Source organism: Apaloderma vittatum, unplaced genomic scaffold, assembly GCF_000703405.1.
Source record: "Apaloderma vittatum isolate BGI_N311 unplaced genomic scaffold, ASM70340v1 scaffold4389, whole genome shotgun sequence".
In the NCBI taxonomy this organism is placed as follows: Eukaryota; Metazoa; Chordata; class Aves; order Trogoniformes; family Trogonidae; genus Apaloderma; species Apaloderma vittatum.
The window spans coordinates 55,750-79,407 of NW_009733401.1; the positions used below are offsets into that span (position 1 = coordinate 55,750).

At 40.0% G+C, this 23,658-nt stretch overlaps 1 protein-coding gene across 4 annotated transcripts in view; it reads left to right on the forward strand.

Annotated features, from left to right (window-relative positions):
* Window positions 1–23,658, forward strand: part of RAPGEF4 (Rap guanine nucleotide exchange factor (GEF) 4) — a 79,913-nt gene that overhangs the window by 47,129 nt on the left and 9,126 nt on the right. For all 4 annotated transcript variants that reach the window (XM_009875866.1, XM_009875868.1, XM_009875867.1 and 1 more), the window contains 12 exons: window positions 3,289–3,439; window positions 4,719–4,807; window positions 5,281–5,311; window positions 5,539–5,617; window positions 7,426–7,572; window positions 8,974–9,071; window positions 12,069–12,194; window positions 12,656–12,834; window positions 17,458–17,548; window positions 19,792–19,842; window positions 20,485–20,572; window positions 20,894–20,958. In XM_009875866.1, coding sequence (XP_009874168.1) covers window positions 3,289–3,439; window positions 4,719–4,807; window positions 5,281–5,311; window positions 5,539–5,617; window positions 7,426–7,572; window positions 8,974–9,071; window positions 12,069–12,194; window positions 12,656–12,834; window positions 17,458–17,548; window positions 19,792–19,842; window positions 20,485–20,572; window positions 20,894–20,958 — 1,195 coding nt within the window. The remainder of the gene's footprint in view (window positions 1–3,288; window positions 3,440–4,718; window positions 4,808–5,280; window positions 5,312–5,538; window positions 5,618–7,425; window positions 7,573–8,973; window positions 9,072–12,068; window positions 12,195–12,655; window positions 12,835–17,457; window positions 17,549–19,791; window positions 19,843–20,484; window positions 20,573–20,893; window positions 20,959–23,658) is intronic.

Consider the following 23,658-nt stretch of genomic DNA (forward strand, 5'->3'; position numbering starts at 1 on the left):
GGCTGTGGTCTAAAGTAGGTCATGGCAGGCATTGTGCTAATTCTTTTCAGAGGAGGAGGGTATCCCACTACTTTAGTGTCAGCTTTCCTTAGAGCTGAATTATTGTTTATTTGGTCCATTTTGAATATGAAAAATCTATGCTCTGCTGATTGTACCATTGAAATTTATTCTTAGAGCAAAATGTTTGCCGGTGTTGTTAGACTAAGGAGAGATCAGGTATGCTTACTGAAGAAATTAAAACAGAAAAAGAAGAAAGGTAATTCACTCAGAGACACTGTTTTTTCCTCCAGCTCCCAGTTTTGAAGCAATAGAAGTCTATTTTCCTATACCAGCTTAGAATCGTAGAATCATAGAACAGTTTTGGTTGGAAGAGACCTTCAAGATCATCAAGTCCAACCTTTTCCTAGTCCTGTCAACACCATGAAACCACATCCCTCAGCACAACATCCACCCTTCTCTTAAACACCTCCAGGGATGGCGACTCAACCACCTCCCTGGGCAGCCTGTTCCAGTGCCTGACAACCCTTTCAGTAAAGAAATTCTTCCTAATATCCAACCTGAATCTCCCCTGTTACAACTTAAGGCCATTTTCCCTTGTCCTATCACTCTCTACTAGGGAGAACAGACCAACCCCTGCCTCACTGCAGTCTCCCGTCAGGTAGTTGTAGAGAGCGATAAGGTCTCCCCTCTGTTTCCTCTTCTCCAGGTTAAACAGCCCCAGATCCCTTAGCAGTTCCTCATACAACACATGCTCCAAATCCTTTACTGACTTGGTTGCCCGAGCTACTGTTTTAGCCATCAGCATGCAAATATGAGTAGAGCTAGACCACTGTTGTGCTTTACAGCAGCATTTTGTCATTTGTAAGGTCTTTAACCCTGAAAGGAATGGACAGGTGCATTGTTCTGGCTAAGTAACATAGTTGCTTGCTGTGGATTCAGTGCTTATACTGTCCCTTGGCACAGCACTCTCTTAGTCATTAAAGTATATGGATCTTGCAATACTAAAAAAAAACAAATCACATACTTCTGTTTTATAGGGAAGCAAAGAGCATATTCCCCTGTCCTGGATCAGGACATGAGTCCTGTGTGTTGGGCCAAGGCTTATTTCCCTTCTTCACAAAGATAGAAATGGACAAATTATCAGAGCCATGGCTTATCAGAGGGAGGCAGGACAAAGCCCAAAAGAAAACTTGAAATAGAGGACACTTCTAAAAGTGCAGGTGTGCATCTTTAAAGCAGCACTGTCTAAGTACTTAGGAAGTATAAACTGCTGTTTTGCTCTCTCTCAGTGACAATCCTTTAGCATGTTTCTGTATCAACCTCCTTTACCATCATGCCAGCAAAATAGTTTGCATTCTGCTGTAGCAGTGGGTGCTGATTTTGTACAGCTCCTGATATGGTTAACTCTTCCTGTGCAAAGAAGAACAGACTTCAGAACTGATTCTGTTTCCTAGCATATGCTAGGCATAATTAAATATATATATATATTGAACTTTAACCACGTTGGTGTTGATAAATATTTTACAGTTTTCTGGCCCTTGTTGCAAGTATACATGGTATTTTACTTCTAATTGCAGTCTGCAGTGAAACTGGATTCTGCAGGTCCCATAAAAATGGGAGAACCCTTCATTGACTTTCCCTGTGATAATGGTAAAAGAGTAATTAATGTAAATGAGCAGTAAAAATATAGACAAATTACCAGTGCCTGTGGTGAGTCGGTTAGTAAGAAAGTAAAAATACATGAAATAATTACGGTATTTGAAAGGTAAAAATGGCATGAGAAAAATGACTCAGTAGAATATTAAATTTTCTCCTTGAGACATCAGAGCAAATAGTTTACAATGTGTTATTTACTTCTTATGACCCTTTGATTTATGTGCTCCCATAAATGTACTGACATATTTCATTTTGTAGAAATTTTAAACCTTTCTGCAGATTTCTAAAAGCTTATGAGTCAAATGAGCACCCCAGGAACCCTGGTAGCATGTCAAATCTTCACAGGGCTTTTGGGTAGGAGGATCATTTGGAAAGTGTGAGTTAATAGATACTTTCTCCCATTATATTTTGTTAGAGAAATGTTTCTAAATGAAAAGCTTAAAATAAATATATTAGATAATTTTGATTTCTAATTATTAGTTTAAAATATTTTGTTAGAGCAATGAAAGGTATACCTTGAAAAGCTGCTGGACTCCTCTGGGTGAAACAATATTTTGATATTAAACATTGCTACATAATTGTGAATAATATTATTTGTGACAATCCAGAGTCAGAATTTTGGTATCTGTGAAGAAAAGTTGAAGATGTAGCTGCACTCATTCTGTGCTTATTCAGATCCAGCCATCAGTTTATTGGGAAACAGTTTAAATATATATGTTAACCTCTGATCAGTGAGAAGTAGGCACACAAATTTTCATATCCTGTTTCTGCTGAGGATTCTTCTTCATTTTCGCATAGGTTAAAGGCTGAAATTGCCTCCATTTATTGCCCGTTGTGCCTTTATTTTTTTCTTAGTTTCTTCCTTTCAATAAATGTTAGTTTTGGCCTTTTTGCTATTTGCGAATTTTGTAAGGTTGACATTTCACCATGAAAAAGGTCAATGCAATGTTTCTCAAATTTTCTTGTTGTTTATCACAAAATAACTATCACAAAGCATTGTGTCCCAAATGCGCTTTCTTTGACAGAGTGGAAACTTTTGCATTTTTGTATGTAAAAATGAGGCTACTATGTAATATATTATTTTAGTCCATGTCTCTATAGTCAGTCTAGGCTGTAACCTTCCAGGCCCTCCTGGTATAATGGGACTGAGGTTCACCCTGAGTTACAGTAACTTCTGAAAATAAAAGGAGTGACACTGGCAGTCCATTCCAGTGGTCTTCCTTACAAAAAGAAGGCTAGAATTGTAAATAAACACAAAGTGATATTCTTCTTTTTTTTTTAACTATCTCCAGGGAAGAACAAGGAGAAATATCCTTCTTCAGTCCTCATAGTTAATCCTCTTCTTTATTGTTCCAAGTGTCATTTCTGTTCTGCTCCCCTACAACAACTGTCTCTGTGGTGGGATTGTGATCATTCCCATGCTCTTTAGAGAATTCACTGTCTTTTTACTTTTTTGTATGAACGTGAAAGGTTCGCAAGTCTTTATGCTAGCAGCAGTCAGAAATCAAAAGTATATATTGGAAAGTTATGTTTGAACACCATGAAAATGGTTTGTTGGAAGTCAGTTATTTGTGAATTCATATGAATTTTGATATATTCAATCACTAAGCGTTTTCCTTGACACCATGGCACCTACCATGCCCAGCCTTCCCAGGGTACAGAGCAGGAGAAAATGGATTATGCCCTCAACAATAAAAGGCGAGTCATTCGACTGGTTCTGCAGTGGGCTGCTTTATATGGAGACTTACTACAAGAAGATGAAGCAGCAATGGCCTTTTTGGAGGTATAAAGGAATTGTTGTGTCATTGTACTGAAAAGCACCTACCAAGCAAGATAAGCTGAAAGCTTGTTCCTGGTTTGCAGAATTCTGTTAGGAAATGAAGTAGGTCATTTCAGAGTGCAAACTCATAACTGTTTTCTTGGGTTTAGATGCATATAGAATATGCACTACAACAGTACTTGAATCATTGTCAGCCTCCAGACCTCTGAAAATATCTACCGGAGCTGCAGACCCCTTTCAAAGCACTGCATGCGTAGATTGCTTTGTAGCAATAGATGAATTTGCTTCTTTTTAGTATTTTCTTGTGAATATTTCAGAGGCTCTACAGTTTGAACTGCTGGTGTTGTTTATGCCTGCCTGAGGTGTGCCAGGAAGGAGCTTGAGGGTTCTCACTCTGCAAAACCAAAAAACTTTTCCATTTGAATGAAAACTGTACTGTAGCTATTGAAACTTAAGATCTTTGTCTTCAGAACCCTTTGATGCCTTAAAATCGTTTAATTCCTCAGACACTGGTCTTAGTGGTAGGTGCCATATCTTGTATCCTCTAAGATAAGATGCATGGCCAGTGTCAAGTTAAGTCATCATGATTGCCATTGTTACTATGAATCATGTTTATGGAACACAATCCCATATGTTACTGACTGAATGGAAGTTCTTGCCCCAAAAAGCTTAAAACTGAATCTAAGGTTAAGAGCAGAGGGGAATAGAGAGGGGCCTGAAGTATGACAGACACGTAGCAAGTCCTCATGGGAAAGCTTTTCATGACAGACAAGCTTTGGAGACGGAAATAATGTCTTTCTGGAAGTTAAAGAACAATTAATAGTTGCAAGCACATAGATCTTTCTTTGGGTTGGTTTTATGTAGGTGTCTCAGGAAGAGGATTGAGTAGGGTTTAAAAGAGGGTGATATTGCAACTGACTGCAGTAGCTGAGGGTCAACAGCTCAGTACCAAATGAACCACTAGTGAGAGCAATGGGTAAAGAAAAGCTATCATGCCAGATTGTTTGTGAATCTCATAGTCTTTATCCTTGATAATCTGAAAACGAAGTTTTTGCACTAGTGACTTGTGGTTACGCAACGAGCTAAGGAGTGTCATCAGGCTTTGCTTCTGCATAAGTCGTGCTTTAAATCAGCTGGAGTTGAACAAGTAGAAATAATAGAGGGTTGGGCCCAACATGTGTTCCTCTATGTAGATTATCATTCTTTATAATCATTAAGCTATCAGATGTCATCTCATAATGCTCTATCTAGTTATTTAAAGACTATTCTGTATCATTTACAGGAATTTTACGTATCTGTATCAGATGATACTAGAATGATTGCAGCACTAAAGGAGCAACTTCCAGAGCTAGAGAAAATTGTAAAGCAAGTGTAAGCACAGGTTTTGATTCTTTCCTCCCTCTGTCCTTTTTCTCAGTAAATAGATGAAGAAAATCTATGGCTTATATATATTAAAGATCCATTCAATGAATGGCACTCAGTTAATACAAGACTAAATATTTACATGCACGCTTGTTTGGATGAATGGCTGTGGTCCTCTCTTTCCACATCATTCTTGCAAACATCAAACTCTCATTAGAAGTTTAACAGAAGGAATAAAAATCTACGTGCACACCTTTGAAAACTAAACTGAATGCTTATTTCATGCTTGCATGAACTTTGTATAGTATTTTCCCTACCTCAGTTATACATCAACTATGGTATCATCTATTTTTTTCGTATATGGAAACATGAATATGTTGATAATGTAGTTTGACAAGTGGTCCACGTTTTATATGTGATTTTGCACACAAAATCTTCCACGTAATATTTAATTATGTGTTCTATGCTTTACCTTTTTATAGTTCTGAAGAACCTAAAGCACCACAAAAGAAGGTAAGATAATTTTCTCAAGTAGGAACTTTAGCCCAGCAAATCCACAGGCATCTTCTCTTTAGTAATCGTGGATATATTAAAACAACACATTGAGCAATAAGCCTTAACACTGTTGAACTTTGCATTGCTAAGTTTTTTTCCTGTCATTGATGAGATCTGTTGTAGTTCACATTTAGCCCAGAATATTTCTGTTGGCATTTTTGTGAATCCCAATGATTCTTTTTCAGCACAAAGTTCTTCTGCAGCTGTTCAACACAAGTGATGACAGAGCACAGAAACGCCAGCCTATCAGGGGCAGCGACGAAGGTGAGTCCTTTCTCTGCAAAGTTTTCTTGAGCCACTGAGATTTCCAGTAAATTCATCTCTCAGAATAATGGCCTAAAACAAACAAAAGTATCTACTCACAGTTTTGAAACCTGGCCTGAAGCAAACTCTGCTTTTGCTAGCCCAACATTCTCCATCATTGATTTGAAGTGCTTATGGTCTTTTCCCTTAGTTCTTGTGCTGTCAGACACTGTGCTTCCTCAGAGGAAGATGTGAAAATCTTTAAATCAGGGAATGAACAAAACAGGTAAGAACCAGTGCAGACAGTGTCCATGCAGGTAATGGCAGTGCAATAAATAGTGGGTGTTGGAGGTCACGTTTGAGCCTTCATCTCCTGTGCGTAGTTTGAGCTAACATGTACAGCTGTTCCTTTGCAAGATAGGAGCAGAGCAGATAATCCTGCCAAGGATCTCTGCCCTGTGGCACACAGCCTAGAAAACAAAATCTGCTGGTGTGTCCTATTGCTATTGTTTGATTCTCTGAAGAGATCAAGTTAAAATTTACCACAGTGTATCATAATATCATTTTCAGTTGTACTAGCTTTTCATATTGTCAGGTGGGTTAAAGCACTGCTGTGGGAACAGAGCCTGAGCTCTGCTGATGAGATCTCTTCATTGTAAACAAAGATATATGCCCCTTAAAACTCATAAATCTGAGGATTTCTTTGCAGCTACTAGGACCAGTCTCTCAATGCTTGTTTTGGTGCATCTTCATCACAGAAAATAGCTTTTGCTTCAAAATGTTTGATACTAAAGGATAGGGAACAACAGTAAAAAAAAAGGGAATTAAATGGAAGGTCATATAGCTGAGAAAAATGGTGACATAAATCAAACCAACAGAAGAGCCATTTCAAAAGCTGGAAGTAACTGCGTATGAACAGCAGACATTCTGCCCGGCATGCTGCTCCTGTTGCAATCCATGTTTCTTCCAGGTCTACAAAGAGCAAAACAGTTGCTGCTGCCGGCAAAGTACTTCTTGTGTCTGTGTGGACAGGCAGTAACTGCCCCTTTTGTGTGGCTGCACCTTCCTCACTGGCAGGGCAGGCAGCACCCTGAACACTGAAAATCCATGGACAACTCTTAACGCCAGGAGCTGCTGCTTGGCTTGGCTTGACAGCTGAGCTGAAGGAGTATTTTGTTAACTTCTGTCTCACATTCGTGTCACTTGGGGCTGCCTTGATTTTTGCAGGCTAATGCACTATCATATTGATTTGTAGGCAGGCAGAGGCCTGGGTTCATGTGTTATTCTGTGAGCCGATTTGTACTGTACATTCAAGTGTATTCTTATGTTTAGTTATTTTACTTCATTATCTACAACATTCATGGTTCAGCAATTATTTACTTGCTTGTAAAAAACAGGTTGCAGCACAGTTTGATTTAAGTTCTGATTGTAACCAAAACTACTTTTAAATCTATTTTATAAATATGACAATTATTTTCCTGTAAAGAAGAGAGTTTGCAGCCAGTTTTTCTGACTCTTGAAGTGTTGATTTAAAATATTATGACGTCTGTAGCATAACAGAGTGCCAGATTAAATTGGCATCCATAAATATTTTAGCAATAATGAAACACTAGTATTTCATGGTTTACTAAAAGCTCTGGGAAGTCAGAGGTTTCTGTATTAGAAATTGTAGAACATCTGAGGAATGGGGAGCTATCAAAACTAGTGATTTATTGTTGCTTTATTGGTTTTGTTTGTGAGGAATCATTACTGACTTGAAAATAATTTGTATAGTAAAGTCTCTGTGGTTGTTACATGTCATATATACAGCACAATCTTTTTTTATTCAGTTCTCTTTAAGGTGTACTGCATAGACCAAACCTACACCACTATCCGGGTGCCAGTGTCTTCCTCGGTGAAGGAGGTGATCAGCGCAGTAGCAGATAAGCTGGGTTCTGGAGAAAGCCTCATTATAGTAAAGATGAGTTCGGGAGGAGGTACTGTATTTGCTTCGTTTTTAACACTTCTCATTTATGGTGAAGCAGAATGTCAGGAGTGATTGAAAGACTAATTCAGTCAAGGCTTTTATATCCATGTGCATGTTCAGCTGGTGCACAGGTTCTATCCTAGCACCAAGTCCTTTCCGTACTGCAGGCATAGACTGGGGCTCACATGGGAGAAAATGGAAAAATGGAGAAGCTTGTGTATCTGCATGTTACAGAGCAGAGCTCCCTGAAGTTTCCTTCCCTGTAAGATTTGCAGGAGTTTTTTAACAACAGAAATAGAAGATAAATGTGGATAATGTCAGGCTAGACATACGAATCAGCAACAGCAGAAGAAGCTGCAGTGCAGACATTGCAGCAATGATCACTACCGTTCCAGCTGCTCTGTCCACACAGACCATTACCGAGCAGCTTGGTGCCAAGCCTATTGGCCTGGTGTTCGCAAAGGGTCAGGAATCAGACCCCCACTATGGGCTCTGAAAATGGGAGAGTAACTGCAAGGTGAATTCTGCTGGAGTGCTGACATTGCTGAAGTGCTCTGGTTGGGGATGACTCTGTGGATACACAGAGCTAATGAGAGCTGTGTTGAAATGCTTTTTTGCAAACAAGTGATGCCTGCCAAAACCAGCTCACCTCCTGAGAGCTGACACCGGGCGGCTCTACTTTCTGCAGTTGCAGCAATTTTTTACTGTCAGATTTGCTGACAGCTGGCGCGTGCTGGAAGAGACTGTTTTCTAAGTTACTTCATTGTCTTTTCTTTACCTGTGATGTGGTGCTCTTTTAGAACTGCTGTAATGTGATTTGAATACAGTTGCATTTCGTCACCTCCTTATGTAGTCACTGTCTTCCAAGACAATTTCTATTAAGAACAACTTAGAGCTTACAGCTCAAAGAAGAATGGATGGAGTCCCTAATGATGGATGAATTTTTGCAGTTAGTTTCTAGAGATGACATCACAGGCTTCTTGGCCTATCTGTACAGTTAGGGACCGGAATTCTAGTTCTGTATGCCAGTTCTGGCTTGGATGAGCTTGTTGTCACATTTCTTCAATAAAGAGAACCTTGTTGTCTATTTTATATCCTGTACATTGGTAGACTGTGCAAAATTTGCTCCCAGAAGAATGACCTGTGCAGCTGTTGGATCAGTCCTGCTGTAAATTCTACATATATTTGAGGGGCTGGTTACTTCAGTCAGTTGAGCATGGTGCTGATAACACCAAGGTCACAGGTTTGAGACCCGTTCGGTCCCCATATGTTGCCTGATCTAGTCAAGAGGTGGCGTCCCTGCCCATGACAGGGAAGTTGGATTAAATGATCTCTAAGGTCCCTTCCAGCCTAGGCCATTCTATGATTCTATGATATATATAACAAAAAATCTTCTGTTTCATGTTTACAGAAAAGGTTGTGCTCAAGCCTCATGATGTTTCAGTGTTTACAACTCTCAGTGTTAATGGACGGCTGTTTGTTTGCCCACGTGATCAGTTTGATTCATTGGTATGTATGTATGCAGTTCGCAGAAGATTCAATTATTTGAATGCTTTTTGTATTATCAGTACTTTAGATATAAACTAGTGGAAGCATTCACAACGAAGGGCTTGTCACAGTGCTATGGAGTGAGCTCTACAATTAAAACAAGGTAGTGTTATACTTTCCTAAACCACAGCAGAGATCTGTCTGATCCACATGACAGTACTTGATCCTCGTATTGCCTGTGTCCCACTGCACATGTAGGAAGAGCTGAATATTGTCACTAAGGCATGCAGTGATTCCTGATTACAGAATTATCTCCTCAAGACCATGGGGATATACTCTTGAAGATAGATGCTACCAATCAAAGTATTCTGGAGAGTTGTTTCCAACAGTAAATTCCTTAAAATCTTTTATTTCTTAGCCCCACAAAATACTGTGTCAAAATATCAGATGATTCTAAGTAGACTCACAGAAATATTCCTGGTTGAAAGCCTGTTTTTTCTTAAGTAGAATCATTTATAAGTACTTACAGTTTATACAGTAATTCTAATGATCTCCATGGGGTCTGCTTTTATAGAGTTTGATTTGACTGTACTTTTTGTTCCTTTTATTTCATTAAAAACAAACATCATTGCCAAGTCATGTCAGCATGAACTCTATTACTCCTAGCCTTGTTTCAGCCTCCTGTATGCTTTTAACAAGCCACTTAGTATGTATGCCTGATTTATTCTATAGATATGGTAAAATCTGTGCTTTGCTGCTGCTTTCAATTTAGTAGTCAGGGAATGCACATCCAGCATACTCTAGATCCATGCAGAGATACCTCTTGTTCAGTTTATTAAATTCTGGTGTTCCCTTAAGGTTAATTAATCCTGCCAAGCAGATACCCTCATGGGGCACACTACTCTAAAGCAGGGATGTTGCATCAGTACAACTACGCTGGGTACTTTTATATGTCTCTGCCTTGTCTGGGTAGACCTTACCTTGGCAGCAAATCGTCGTGACCTTCTGTGCCTTTTCCCCTGTGCTATTTACCATGGATCAAGTACTCAAAATGCTACAGGGACCTGTAAGATGCAGGGCTGCAATGTGCTGATTTTCATCAACTGGACTGACTTCAGTAGGAATTAGTGAGGAGCACTCAGCACATTTAAAAAGGTTCTCAGCATTGCGTAACAGAATACATCCCCTAATCAGCTGCATTTTTTCTAAGTGGTATAAATAAATTGAATAATATTACAGCCTTACCTCCCTCCCATCTTAATCCTTTCATGTTCAAATTTCTGGCTGCTGCCTGTGCATGTACATTTGTTCATATTACACTTGGCAATTCCTATGTGAAAATTGTTCTGGGTTAGATGAATTTTCAAATATGCAGTGAGCTTTTATCTGAATGCTTCTTTCCTAGTCTTGGAAAATATGTGTTTGTTATGGTAACGGCTATGTTTTGTTTGTCTCCAAATAGAGAAAAAAGTCCTCTTTCAGTCTACAGGCAATTCTCTTTCCACAGATTTTCACAGTTTAGGTTTTTCTACCCAGAACTGCTGTACTTGGAATTCATACTCTTTCTTAAACTAAAGAAATTTTGTGTTTGTGCAAATCTCAGCTCAGAGGAATCTACAGGCTGTTACAGGATTAATGGCAGTCCTGATTTTTTTAGATAATACTTTGCTTAAATACACTATTTGTTAAAATTATAGATAGAGCTTTTAAGCTAATAATGCCTGTGATCTCGTTTAATCATTTTTAATTAGTTTGTATGATGATGATATTTGAAAGACAAGTTTTCCGTAGACTACAAAGCAAGAACTCATAGAGGAGTAGAGCTGCATGTTATTGAAAGTGATTTAATGTATTAATCCTGTCAGTCCTTTTCCTGTTGGTAATATAATGTTCCTATATAAAAGATACTTCATTTAATAATCTCATTTTTTATAATGCAGTATGTTAATATAGTCTGTTTATCTTGCGGGCTCTATTACAGAGTCTGTGCTCTGACAGGAGCCTGTTGCCAACTACCCGCTCCGTAGTTATCGAACAAAGACCTTACGAGAAACTGAGAAACTTGTTAGTGAGCTCTACTGCCCTCTCCTGGAAACAAAACAATTAAAACGTGGGTTCACAGGAAGCCTTACTGATGTAAAGCATTTGAGCTTGCAGAGGGGGTCGTTAGCACCACTGATTCAAACAATTTGTAAAGTATTATACAACAGACTACTTAAAATCTGACAAGATCTCAAGCCATGTTTAAATCTCTCTTTAATATAAGATTTACTTGCTTGCAGAACTGTAGATCACATCTCATTTATTGAGTGGTATAGAAGTGTCTTTCAAAAACGTTTTATACTTGAATGATTTAAAGGATTCTTTCTCACAAGATTGTGTGCATATCATTTTAATTAGCACAGCCAGGAGTTTTGAAATCATAAATAGCGCATCCCTGGTACTGTCAAAGAGAAAGTATGAGGCTTATTTCATAAATGATCAGAAGATCTTGCAATCACTGCAGATTTCTGAAGTATGGCAGATGTGATAATTCTCATCGTTAGAATCACTAATTTGCAAAAGTATTTGGCTTATGCTTTGTGGCCTAGTTATTTGTGTATATGAAAAAGGAAACTGGTAACAAAAGCTTTGTAGAAAGACCTATGCTCCTAAACAAACAGACACTCTTTAGTTAGCACAATGAGTATTGAAGTATTTATTTCTGGCTTCAAATTTTAGAACAATGCTAAAAATAACACACTGAGAACAGTCTGTTTTATTTCCTTACAGTGCCTCTGAAGAGCCTTCAGAATTTTCCTGACTATCTTGTGCATAGTGGATACTGATTTTGCACAGAGATTCTCATTCCCTAATGACAGCCTGTGGTTAAAAGCAAATTTCAGTTCTACTATTAGAAACATGCTTAGGGAAGTGGTCACCTTGAAAAAAAAAAATCAGAAACATCGTCGAAGAAAAAAAACAATCATGCAATTTAGTACTTCTAAAATATTTTTGTTCAATTTTTTTCATTTGTAGGTGCCTTTACCAGAACAAGAAGGACCATCTACTGGTACCATAGGGACGTTCGAACTGATGAGCTCCAAAGATTTAGCACATCAGATGACAATTTATGACTGGGAGCTCTTCAACTGTGTGCATGAGGTAGGAGGACCTATCTATCCAGCAGATTAGAATCTGTTGGAAAACATTTAGTTGTACATTGTCAGCTTGTGTATTTTTTACAAAACTCCCTATAAGCTTGAATCTCAAAAATACTACAATAAAGTCACCTGTAAGTTTTGAAAGTATAAGCCTTTCTTAATTTTACAGACAGAATGCAAAAATAACATTAAACTTCTCATGAACATGTGCTGCTTATTACTTTTGTATGTTTTAAGATAGTAAGCTATTTATACTAGTCTATAGTTACGCTTTTAGTATGCCTCAGCTATTGTCTACTGGATTTGCAACCTGAATCCTTGGCATCTGTACAGCAATAAAAAACTGCAGAGCGAGTTTTAGGCTAGATAGGTACCTGGTCATTCTTAGCCTCTTTCCTCTGTCCAAAAGATCAGAATTCTAAAAATAAATAAATAAATTCCAAACTGTTTTCTCTTTCCTAGCTGGAATTGATCTATCACACTTTTGGAAGGCACAATTTTAAAAAGACCACAGCAAATCTGGACTTGTTTTTAAGAAGATTCAATGAAATTCAGTTCTGGGTGGTCACTGAAATTTGTCTTTGCTCTCAACTCAGCAAGCGTGTTCAGCTGTTAAAGAAGTACATTAAGATAGCAGCCCAGTAAGTATATAATAATTTCTGAGCTGGAAATGAGGTTCACTATAGTCAATTTGTTGTTATTTTTTTTTTATATTTTCAGACAGCCCCGTATAGTAGAGGTTAAAATATTTTTGTTTGGTAATTTTATCCATTTCCTTATAGGGTGGTATAGAACCTTGTTAACACATATTCTTGTTTCGTGTCCTATGCTCCATTGCTCCTTGATGTGTGATCTCTTAGGGCCATGTTCTCACATAAAATTTGTGGGTAAATATGTTGCAGTTCATAAGGAGAATCCTTCATTTACCCTTACATGCATTAGCAAGTACTAATGTGCAAATTAGTAAATAGTAACGAAAGTAGCCTTAATTTTCCTGAAAACACAGGTATTTCTGGTGCTATTCAGGAAAACCATTCTCAGAATTACCCTGAATGGGAAGACCCAAGAGGAGAGTGCAAAGGGATGTAAATGCCAAGGCTCATGTTACCTTCAGTCTGCTTGCGATATTTTTCTACTACTTTTGTTTTAAAATCCAGCAGTGCAAATGTCCTTTTTTTGTAACTAATTGCTGGGTCTGGAGTTGGACAGCAGGCAGTTCTTGGTGTCTTCTATTCTTTTATTCATATTAAAACTTTGTAATTCTTTCGAACCTTCATGCCAAAGGTGTCAGCCTTGACTTCTCATCACTGCAGTCAAGAACCAGGGTGGGACTGGCTTCGGGGTACGCAGGGGCATGCCCTGCCCTGCACAGCTACAGGTTTTACCACTGCTACCCTCTTCCTTCCCTTCCAGTTCTTGGTGGGTTTATTGCGTTCATCGCCGCCGGGACAGTTGGTTTGCCGAGGTGCGCAGTGAGGAGCTGTGAGGCTGAGTGCTTGCCCACAGCTTTGGGCACCGTGACTAGAGGCCTTTAGACAGGCAAAGAAGTTACTCCTTGCAATTAAATCTCGAGCTTTAACTTTTTCGCATTACTAAATGTAGCTGCGTGAAGGAGGAGATCACTTTTACAACTGTGATGCCGCTCTGCTCCTGGTCAGTAGTTCCACTCAGCTGAAAGCCGTGTTCACATCGGGAAGGGCCCTGCTCAGCGAGGAGCCCCCGGATTCCCCCTGGGGACTGCTTTGGGCTCCTCTGGTCAGATCAGGGTTGATGGAAGCGGAAGGTTTTCAAAATCTAGTAGTGGGCATACAGGATCAGGTTTACATTCAGAGCAGAGGACAGAATTTACCTCTTTAGTTTCTAAAAATACCCGTGGTGCATGTTCCATGATGTCAGCGCGCCGAGCGGCCCAGCCAGCGGCCCGGCGGGCTCTGCCCAGGAGAGGGCACTGGCTCCCGCACACAGGCGCCACGGGCCCTTGTCGACACTCGCAGGCATGAAACGGGAAAATGCTGAAATGGGATAAATTAAGACACAATAGTAATTTCCATAAACACTTAAATCAAGCATCCTAGAAATTACAGTTAAATATGTCCTTAACGAACCGCCCTAGCCCGTGGGTTCCTCAGTGTCATGGGTTTAATCCTACGCTATTTACAACAGCCTGACAACCTCCTGTTTACTTCCATGTTTCTGGTATCACTACAATGCTAAAAATAAATAGCTAAAAGCGGTCTGCTCTTCTGAGTCCTCTTTGTCTCCTAAAAGCAGAGAAATCCAAGGCTCAAGATTTTCCTCCGTGCAGACTGTGCGGGCAGGTTTAATTGCGGCTGCTGGCAAGGCGCTGCCAAGTTTTGCCAGGCTGCTGCTGCCCCCGGTGCACTGCTGCCATGGCAACAGGTGCTACAGCAGGCGCTAAAACAAATACAAAGTGCACCGAAGTGAGAGGGGAGAAAAAGCCGAGGAATTGGATCAAAAGATGCGGGCCCAGGCCTTGAAGCAATATCTTTGAGGAAGTTTTGCTTGTGAAGATTCTTGAGACCTAATGAGAACTTTACCCTACCCAGAAGTACCAGACTCATTAGAAAAGTGTTTGAGGAGAACAGTTCAGTGCTGCACCGTTAGTCTGAGGCATGGCTGGTGGTAATGAAATGCCTTGCACGTACCGATTTTCAAAGATAACTGTTACTGAGAACCCTGTTTCAGTTCTGTGACGGGGGGCTCAGACACCGTCACAGAAGGCACATCATTTTGTGTCTGCCACCCCACGCACCCTGTGATGTGTGCTCCCTGTCTGGGCGGGCAAGCGTGAGGCCAAGTGCCTGCTCCAAGTGCTGTGCGTGCGTGCTTTCGGCTTCAGGAGCTGTTGTTGCCTTTGCATCTGCTGGGAAAGGATGTAGAGGTTACCAGGTTCATCTCTTTTCTGCAACTATTGTAAGATTAATCTGTCAAACAAAGGGCAAAAGCAAACTATATTTCTTGCAGTGAGTACTTCCCATAGTAATTGTATGAGATAGGGCTTCTAAGAAGCACTTTCACATATTCTTATGGATATCCACAGACCCAGTTTGTATATATTTCCTCTTTGCAGATATACCCACAGGCTATTTAGAAGCCTTTTTGTGTATCACTATACTTAGACGCTTTGATTCAGTTTTTGAAAATCATTCTATACACATGCATACGTTATAAGCCCGAGGAGCCTGTAAGAAATTTTTTAAGGGTGTGTGTTTACAGGGAAAAGTCAAGATGAATATGCTTGTGTAAATACCGAGAGATTTTAAGCACAGGTGTGTTTGTGTTGGAGACATGAGCATGTGTATACATGTGTGTTCACATTTCATACTAACAGGAAGATTATTGCGATACAGTCTGGTCTGGGAGGTAGAGGGACCTCTGCTCTGAGCACGCTGTGGTGCTTTGGAGGATCCACTTTCTGACATTTTACAGGCAGCATATATGCAGTGAAGGCATGCAGCACCGTTTCTCCTACCTTACAGTGGTCCTCTCTCTGGAACTGAGCTATTTAGTGTAGAGCTTATAGAATTTAGTGTAGAACTTACAGAATGTTCAGTGTAGAATATCATACAACTAAATGGATTTTAACAGTGACTTCCAAAGATTACATTGCTTAACAGAGTATTTGGCAAAACTTTTCCTTTTTAACATGAAAGATTCAAATTACATACTGCAGATTTGCAGCTGCATGCTATGTTTGAGCATTGCTTCTGTGTGGTACTAATTATTTTTGCCATGCCATAATTATTCTCAACGTCACAGGTTGTGGACAGATACCTATTTCGGGATTTAGTTGTGCCTGGGGAAGAAGTTACCAATGACAGCCTACCCTGGCTGCTTTTTATCCTTCTCTCCCCTCAGATCCACTACTGAGGAACTACCTGACTTGCTCTAGTCAGAATAAGTTGAGGTAGCTTTAGCATTTCAACTTATCTTCGCTAAGCATGCTCAGTGTCCCTAATCTGATGTGGGATAACTTGTCTGAGCAGCTCGGCAGTAGATCTGAGGGGACAGCAGTCTTCAACAGACAGATCATCGCATAGCAGAGAGTGTTTTTTCACGCACTCAATTTTGACACAGTGCAGAGACAAGTGAGGCCTGGATCTAAAGGACTCATCTACTCAGTACATTGACTGGTGAAATGGAGGGACAGAAAGAACAGAATAACAATAGGATGATGTGGCAATGATGGGGTCAGAGAGTAGGATGTTATGATTGTACTAATTTCATCTGGAGCTGAGGATATCCTCAGAGGAGCGAAGAGCCTCAGCAATAAATTTAAAAAATCTGAGAATCATAGCTTGAATCTTAGAAAGTTTTCTTGGTAAAAGAAGCAGACTGAGGTTCTCAAATTGAGTGTTGGTAAATAAGTTGTGAAAATTAGCAAATTATTTGCAGGAACGTAGCGAGACACAAATTTATGAGATTCAGGCTTTGTTCTCTCTCTTCACTTCCCATTGAGTCAATGAGCCACCTGATGCAGTCCCAGCTGGGCAGTTGCACAGGCTGCTCCAGTCAGATTGGGTCTGCTCCTGCATATGGTGTATTGGATCTTCCATAATACTCATTTACATGTGTCAGTTTTTCCTGATCGGTAACAAAAGTTCTCCTTTGCTTTAGTAATGAAGTATAACCTAGAGTTCCTAGTGCTTAGGACCTCTTTAACGATGCTGGTGACAAAAGGCAATTCGTTGCTTGAAACATCTTAGCAAGTTCCAGAATCTACAAGTACTAGTTAGAAATCATATACAGAGAGGGAGGTCACACAGAGGCAGCTCTAGACTGCTGGTCTTCTCCCTTTTAAAAGACTCAGCACTCCTGTAAACTGCGATGAAGATTGCGTAGGGACAGCTTCCAGCATTCAGTAGATGTTCAGAAGCTGTCAGCAAGTTCTGCAGCCAATGAGGTTGTAAACCAGTTGCTTCCACTGTTTCTGGTGTTCCCTGGGACTGAATTAAACCTGGTTTCAAGACTGTGTTTCCAGGTGGGGAGGAACTTCAAAGACTCCGTTAACGTCCTTGCAGAAGCTGGCACCCAGTGAAGTGGAAGCAGCAGGTCATTTTAGGAGGGAGGAGAAAGAAGCCTCCAGAGCATGGTGGATTACTCACATGTCAGTGGTGTGCCACACGTGTCCAAATTCAGCCACATCTATGCTAGATGCTTAAGTTCAGCTCTGTTAAGGTTGTCATGGGTACTTCTGCCCTGACTGATACATACAACTTAAAACCTGTCCCTTTGTGTTTCAGCTGTAAAGAATACAAAAATCTGAATTCCTTTTTTGCTATTATTATGGGACTGAGTAATGTTGCTGTAAGCCGTCTCTCATTAACTTGGGAGGTAAGTCATAGCTAAAATCCAATTGCAAGAAGTTTGATTGGGAATTTTGCTTTTATTTAGAAACAAAACACATTACTTGAGCCTTTATTATTGATAAAATTAGCTCTACTGATTCAGCTCCTGAGCAGAAGCCTTTAGCTAAGACTGATAATTTGTATTAGTAAGGCAGTATACCCCTAGATGTGTTGAATACTCACAAGCAGTTAACGAAAGTGACAACAGCTTCTATTGATGAACTAAACTGCCCGACAGGATGAGTGAGTTAGCCAGTTAACCTCTTACATCGGCCCATCCTCTGTTTGACTTTACTGATCATTTAAAGAGATCTCTCTGTAGGTACTTCTCTAAAATTCATCCCCTGTTTGTACATGTTATTTTCTCATCCCCATATGGACTCTGTTACCCTATTAAAATGTGGGTTTGTCCTAACCGATTCTGGTCTTCTCTCTGACATGCATTCCCCTGCTTACTATCAGTTTGATCTTCATTCTCAGAGCTTCCACCTTTTTCTGTGGCTTTGCACTTTTGTGCGTGTGTATGCAGAAAGGGTTCAGCGTCCAGCAGGGTAGGCAGTAAGCGCATGCAACCACTAAGATCATGCGGGTTGTCAAAAGCAGTGCAGGTCTGAATGTGCATGTATATTGCTCATTAGAAATTCAAAATAGTTAGCATGACTGAGGTTATTGAGTGCAACTGAGACCAAAATTTGAGCACGTTTAAAGTGCTCTGAAATAGAAGATTAGAATAACATCTCAGAAGACACCAGCACAATTTTCAAAAGTACATGTTGCAAGTGGTATAAAGATTTGCAGATCAGTTCCTCATCAGTTCCAAAATAGCGACCTTTCCTTTGTGGCTACTGAGAGAAACAGTTGGGAGAGCAGAGGCAATACAGGATTAGTATAAAGAGAGAAGAGGGAATTGAATTTATATACTATGTACAGCAATTTGAAATGGACACAGGGTCTGAGCTGGAGGGGCACAGACCATTTGTAGGTGAGGGATATGAACCTGAGTTCAGGGAAATGTTGTCACACTCTGGTTCTCTAGGGCAGTCAGTTTATAGGAAGAATTTCTGCAGCTTGATTTTTATCAGGATATATATACAGAATGCACTTAAAAACAAGCATATCAAGACCTGATTTTTGCTATATTATCATGCATTTACATTAGTTGCATGCACAGATTAGATATTTGCAGGTGCAAATGTCCAATTATACCACTTATTTCACAAATACCTAATCTGCATGCATATGCAAACTAGGCACACAGTTGTTCACACACATCATTAAAAATTAGGCCCTTGCTGTGGCACAGTGTAAATATCTTGCTAGGGTACACACTTCAAATGTAGAAAATATTGCAAAAAATAATTTCTGCACTATAAAGTCTCAGTTTTTAATGTTACTCACTGCCAGTTGTAGTCTGATTTAATCAGCAAATAGAGAGAAAATTCTTATTAAAGCTAGAAAGCTGACATATTCTGAGTGTGCATAAAACATTACTGTCATCTCTGCAACTCATTTATGACATATAGTCTTTATAGTAAAATTGTTTAATATGTATAGCATATCATAAGGGGGAAAGGAAATATTTAGTAAAGCCTATCTCATCCCAAGCACTGCATGATCAACTGGCCATGATTTATTTGTGGGAGTATTGTGGACTGAAAAACTATTCATTAATTTATACCCCAGAAAGTGATAGAAGCCCGTGGCTGCTAGGCATGTCAAGAATTTGAGCAATAGTTGATGATGGTGCATCAGCATGAACTAAAAAACCTCCTGGTAATGCCCAGGCATGGATATGAATGTTGCAAGGGCGGTTCATCATAGGTATGAATAATTAAGCTAAGCTACCCCTACACAAGCTGTGTGTAAATTATAATTTCAGATCAGCTATAATCAAGGATGTCCCAAAACCATTGGCTTGAACTTTCACTTACATTCTGAATTCAGTGATTCCTATATGAGCCAAAGAAAAATCTGAATCTCATCATCCCAAAGGAGTAAATTCAAGTTGGGGTTTAAATGAGGATCCAGGTTTCATGGCTGGGCCCGTCTCTATTTATAATCTGGTTGCTAGGAGGCATGTTGTATTTTAGATTAGTACATTGTTAGAAATATCTGGCAAAAAGAGCACTTCCCTGACTCGGGGCATTGTAGAAGGAACTAGAATTTACAGTAAAATTGCCATACAAATTGGATTTAATTAAGGTTTGCTATTTTTGTTTTTATTAACAGAAACTTCCAAGCAAGTTCAAGAAGATCTATGCAGAGTTTGAAAGCTTAATGGTGAATAGCAATAGATCCCTTATTCTGTGCACAATCTGAGCTAATTCAGTTTCTGAGTAACTGATTTGAATTCCTTGATTCAGAACATTTTATATGTCCTTGTTTGACTTTAAGAAGTTTATGATCCCATTTTAGAGCTGCTAAAACAAGTATGTATGACTAATAAATTATACTCTTAGGAACCTACTCTGAGAGGACTTATGTACCACTCAAAGTTAATCTGGGAACTCAGAAAAGCTTTATCACATGTTTTCCGATATGGGTACATATGGGAAATTATATTTTCCAACCTGGATTTTTCCAGGCAATACATTTTAGTGTTACAACATATGCAAAACTGGATCTGCAGCTGCAAGGAGGGGGAAAAAATGTGTGGTTCCTTTTATGAACAAATTTTTGTAATCTTATCTTACCTTGCTATTTGGCATGAAATGTATTTGTGTTTAGCAGCTGCGTTGTCATCATGTCAGCTGTATGAGAGAATGATAAAAGGTGTCTTAGTTTGCATATGAGCTTTTAAAACCACAGGAGAAAATAATGATTTTAATAAATGCCATGACATCCAGATGAATGTATATAGTGTCTCAATACATATAATAATACATATTAGTAATTATTTGATTTCTCTTTTTTGTTCCTAAGGATCCATCAAGAAATCATAGGGCCTACAGACTAACTGTAGCTAAATTGGACCCTCCAATAATTCCTTTCATGCCACTACTTATAAAAGGTAAGCAGAATTAATAGCTTGAAAGCTATTTGTCAAATATTTGAAGAATAAGAGTAGCAGCAAGAAAAAGCAAATATCATTCTCAGTGTGAAGTATGCTCTTTTTCCATTACAAAAAGCATGACACAGAGATGAGAACTGCTTTAGTACATTTGAATATAATACCTTAATTTTACTAGTCTCAGAAATTCTGCAAATTAAAAACTAAATGTTTTACTTTCATAGCTGCTTTGATTTTTGCAAGGGATAGGTAGAATTTTCTGCTAGTTTGTATGGCCATGATTCATTAATGGGCTTTTACATGACTTTTGTTTCTATACAGACATGACGTTTACTCATGAGGGAAACAAGACATTCACTGACAACCTAGTAAACTTTGAAAAAATGGTATGTATGATATTTGATATGAAAATTTAAAAAGACCTCCCTTTTCATCTTTATAAGAGCAAAGTTCTCAACAATGACTTCCAGGGCTAGAGAAAATGAAGGCAGGCCTAAGAGCTGGCAAAAATAGTCTGCATTGTGCACAGTGCCTGGGACCTTTGGGTTTCTGGAAAACCTCACAGAGGTGGAGAAGCAACTGCCCACTGAGCCACACACAGCTGAAATGTTTCCTAGGAGAGGCAGCAGCAGTGACAAGAAGCAGAGCTGTTAGAGACAATTTTTAACAGCCAGTTTGGGACCAAGCTGTGATTTTAACTGCTGTTCTTCAGACAGGGCTGAACTGCCTCAGGCTGGGATAGTTCTGCATTGCTCCTCAGAGAATGAAAGAAGCTTTAATATAGAACGTGCACAGCATCTTATTTTCTTTGTTCTTTTAAGAAGTGAAAGAAGACTACTAGTTGTTTTCATATTGGAAAAAAGGATCAATGACAGAAGGTTAGATTATGCTCAGATTTTATTTATTTTTAATCCTGCAGCTAAGGTCTCATAATTTCAAACACTGTTGTCAAAAACTGCAGGCAGGCAACTTCCTGTGGCAGAAATAAAGGATGGAAGCAAGGAGTGGTAACCTGAGATGATTACAAGGAGATTGCTTGTGGAACTAGAAGCCAGATTAGAAAAGCCGAAGCCCTGACAGAATCAAATCTGGCCAGGGACATTAAAAATAACAGAAAAGGATTCTACAGGTGTGTGAAAGAAAAAAGAAAAACGAGAGAATGTGGGGCCTCTCCAGAGCGATACAGGTGACCTGGTTACCAGCAATATGGAGAAGACTGAAGTATTCAATGACTTTTTTGCTTCATTTTTCACTGATTACCACTTCCACCACACCACCCAAGTCACAGAGGGCTTTGACTGGTCTGGGAGAGTGAAGAACCACCCAGCGTAAGAGCAGATCAGATCTGGAAACACCCAGAGAACCCGAAGGTGCACCAGTCCATGGAAACTAATTAGATACCTAATGAGATACACCCACGGGTCCTGAAGGAGCTGGTGGCTGAAGTTGCTAGGCCACTAGCCATCATATTCAAGAAGTTGTAGCAGTCTGGCGAAGTTCCCATACATGGAAATAGGAAAACATAACCCCCATTTTTAAAAAGGGAAGCAAAGAAAACCCAGGGAACTACAGACCAGATCATGGAGCAGATCCTCCTAGTAACAGTACAAAGGCACATGAAAAATAGCGACGTGATCGGTGACAGCCAACATGGCTTCACTAAGGGCAAATTGTGCCCGACTAATTTGGTGGCCTTCTATGACGAAGTTACAGCTCTGGTTGATACGAGAAGAGCAACTAACATCATCTGCCTGGACCTTATGCAAGATGTTTCACACTGTCCCACTTAAGATGGAGAGACATGGATTTGATGGATGGACCACTCGGTGAATAAAGAACTGGCTAGAGGGTCACACTCAAAGAGCTGTGGTCAACGGCTCGATGTCCACATTGAGACAAGTGACAAGCGGTGTTCCTCAGGGGTCTGTTCAACATCTTTGTCAGCGACATGGACAGTGGCATCAAGTGCACCCTCAGCAAGTTTGCCGACAAGGCCAAGCTGTGTGGTGCCGTGGACTCACCTAGGGAAGAGATGCCATCCAGACGGACCTTGACAGGCTTGAGAAATGGGCCAGTGCAAACTGCATGAGCTGCACCAAGTCAAAATGCAAGGTCCTGCACCTGGGCCGGGCCAATCCCATGCACAAATACAAACTGGGCACAGAGTGGGTTGAAAGTAGCCCTGAATGAGAAGCTCAACATGAGCCGGCAGGGTGCTCATGCAGCCCAGAAGGCCAACCGTGTCCTGGGATACATCAAAAGGAGTGTGGCCATCAGATTGAAAGAGGTGATTCTCCTCCTTTACTCTGCTCTTATGAGACCTCACCTCAAATACTGTGTCCAGTTCTCGTGTCTCCGCCATAAGAGGAACGTAGATCTGTTGGAACGAGTTCAGAGGAGGGCCACAAAGGTGATCGAGGGGCTGGAGCACCTCTGCTATGAGGACAGGCTGAGGGAGCTGGGGTTGTTTAGCCTGGAGAAGACTCCAGGGGGACCTTATAACTGCCTTTCAATATCTGAAGGGAACCTACAAGAAGGCAGGAGAGGTACTTCTTACAAAAGCATCCACCAATAGGATAAGGGGAAATGAATTTAAATTGAAGGAGAATAGGTTTAGACTGGATCTTAGGAAGAAGTTCTTCAGTAAGAGGGTGGCAAGACTCTGGAACAGATTGCCCAGAGAGGTTGTGGATGTCCCCTCCCTAGAGATGTTCAAGGCTGGGTTGGATGAGGCCTTGAGCAATCTGGTCTAGTTAAGGGTATCCCTGCCCATGGCAGGGAGGTTGGATTAGATGATCTCTAAGGTCTCTTCCAACCTAAGACATTCTATGATTCATTGAAATCTCAACTGAAACTCAAAGCAATCTCCTCTGTTGCAAAGGCCATGTTCTTAATTAATGTGGTTCATGACACCTACGTCTGAGAACGAGGGTTAGCCAAGCCCAGCTATGACTTAATGTTTCTGCAGTAAAGTTCTAATCAGCAGCCACACTAGAGCGTGTCTGCTCTGGCATCTATATCTGCTTGTACTACAGTACCCAGAACCACTCCATGATTATTTCCACTGCATAATGGAGAAGCTTGTC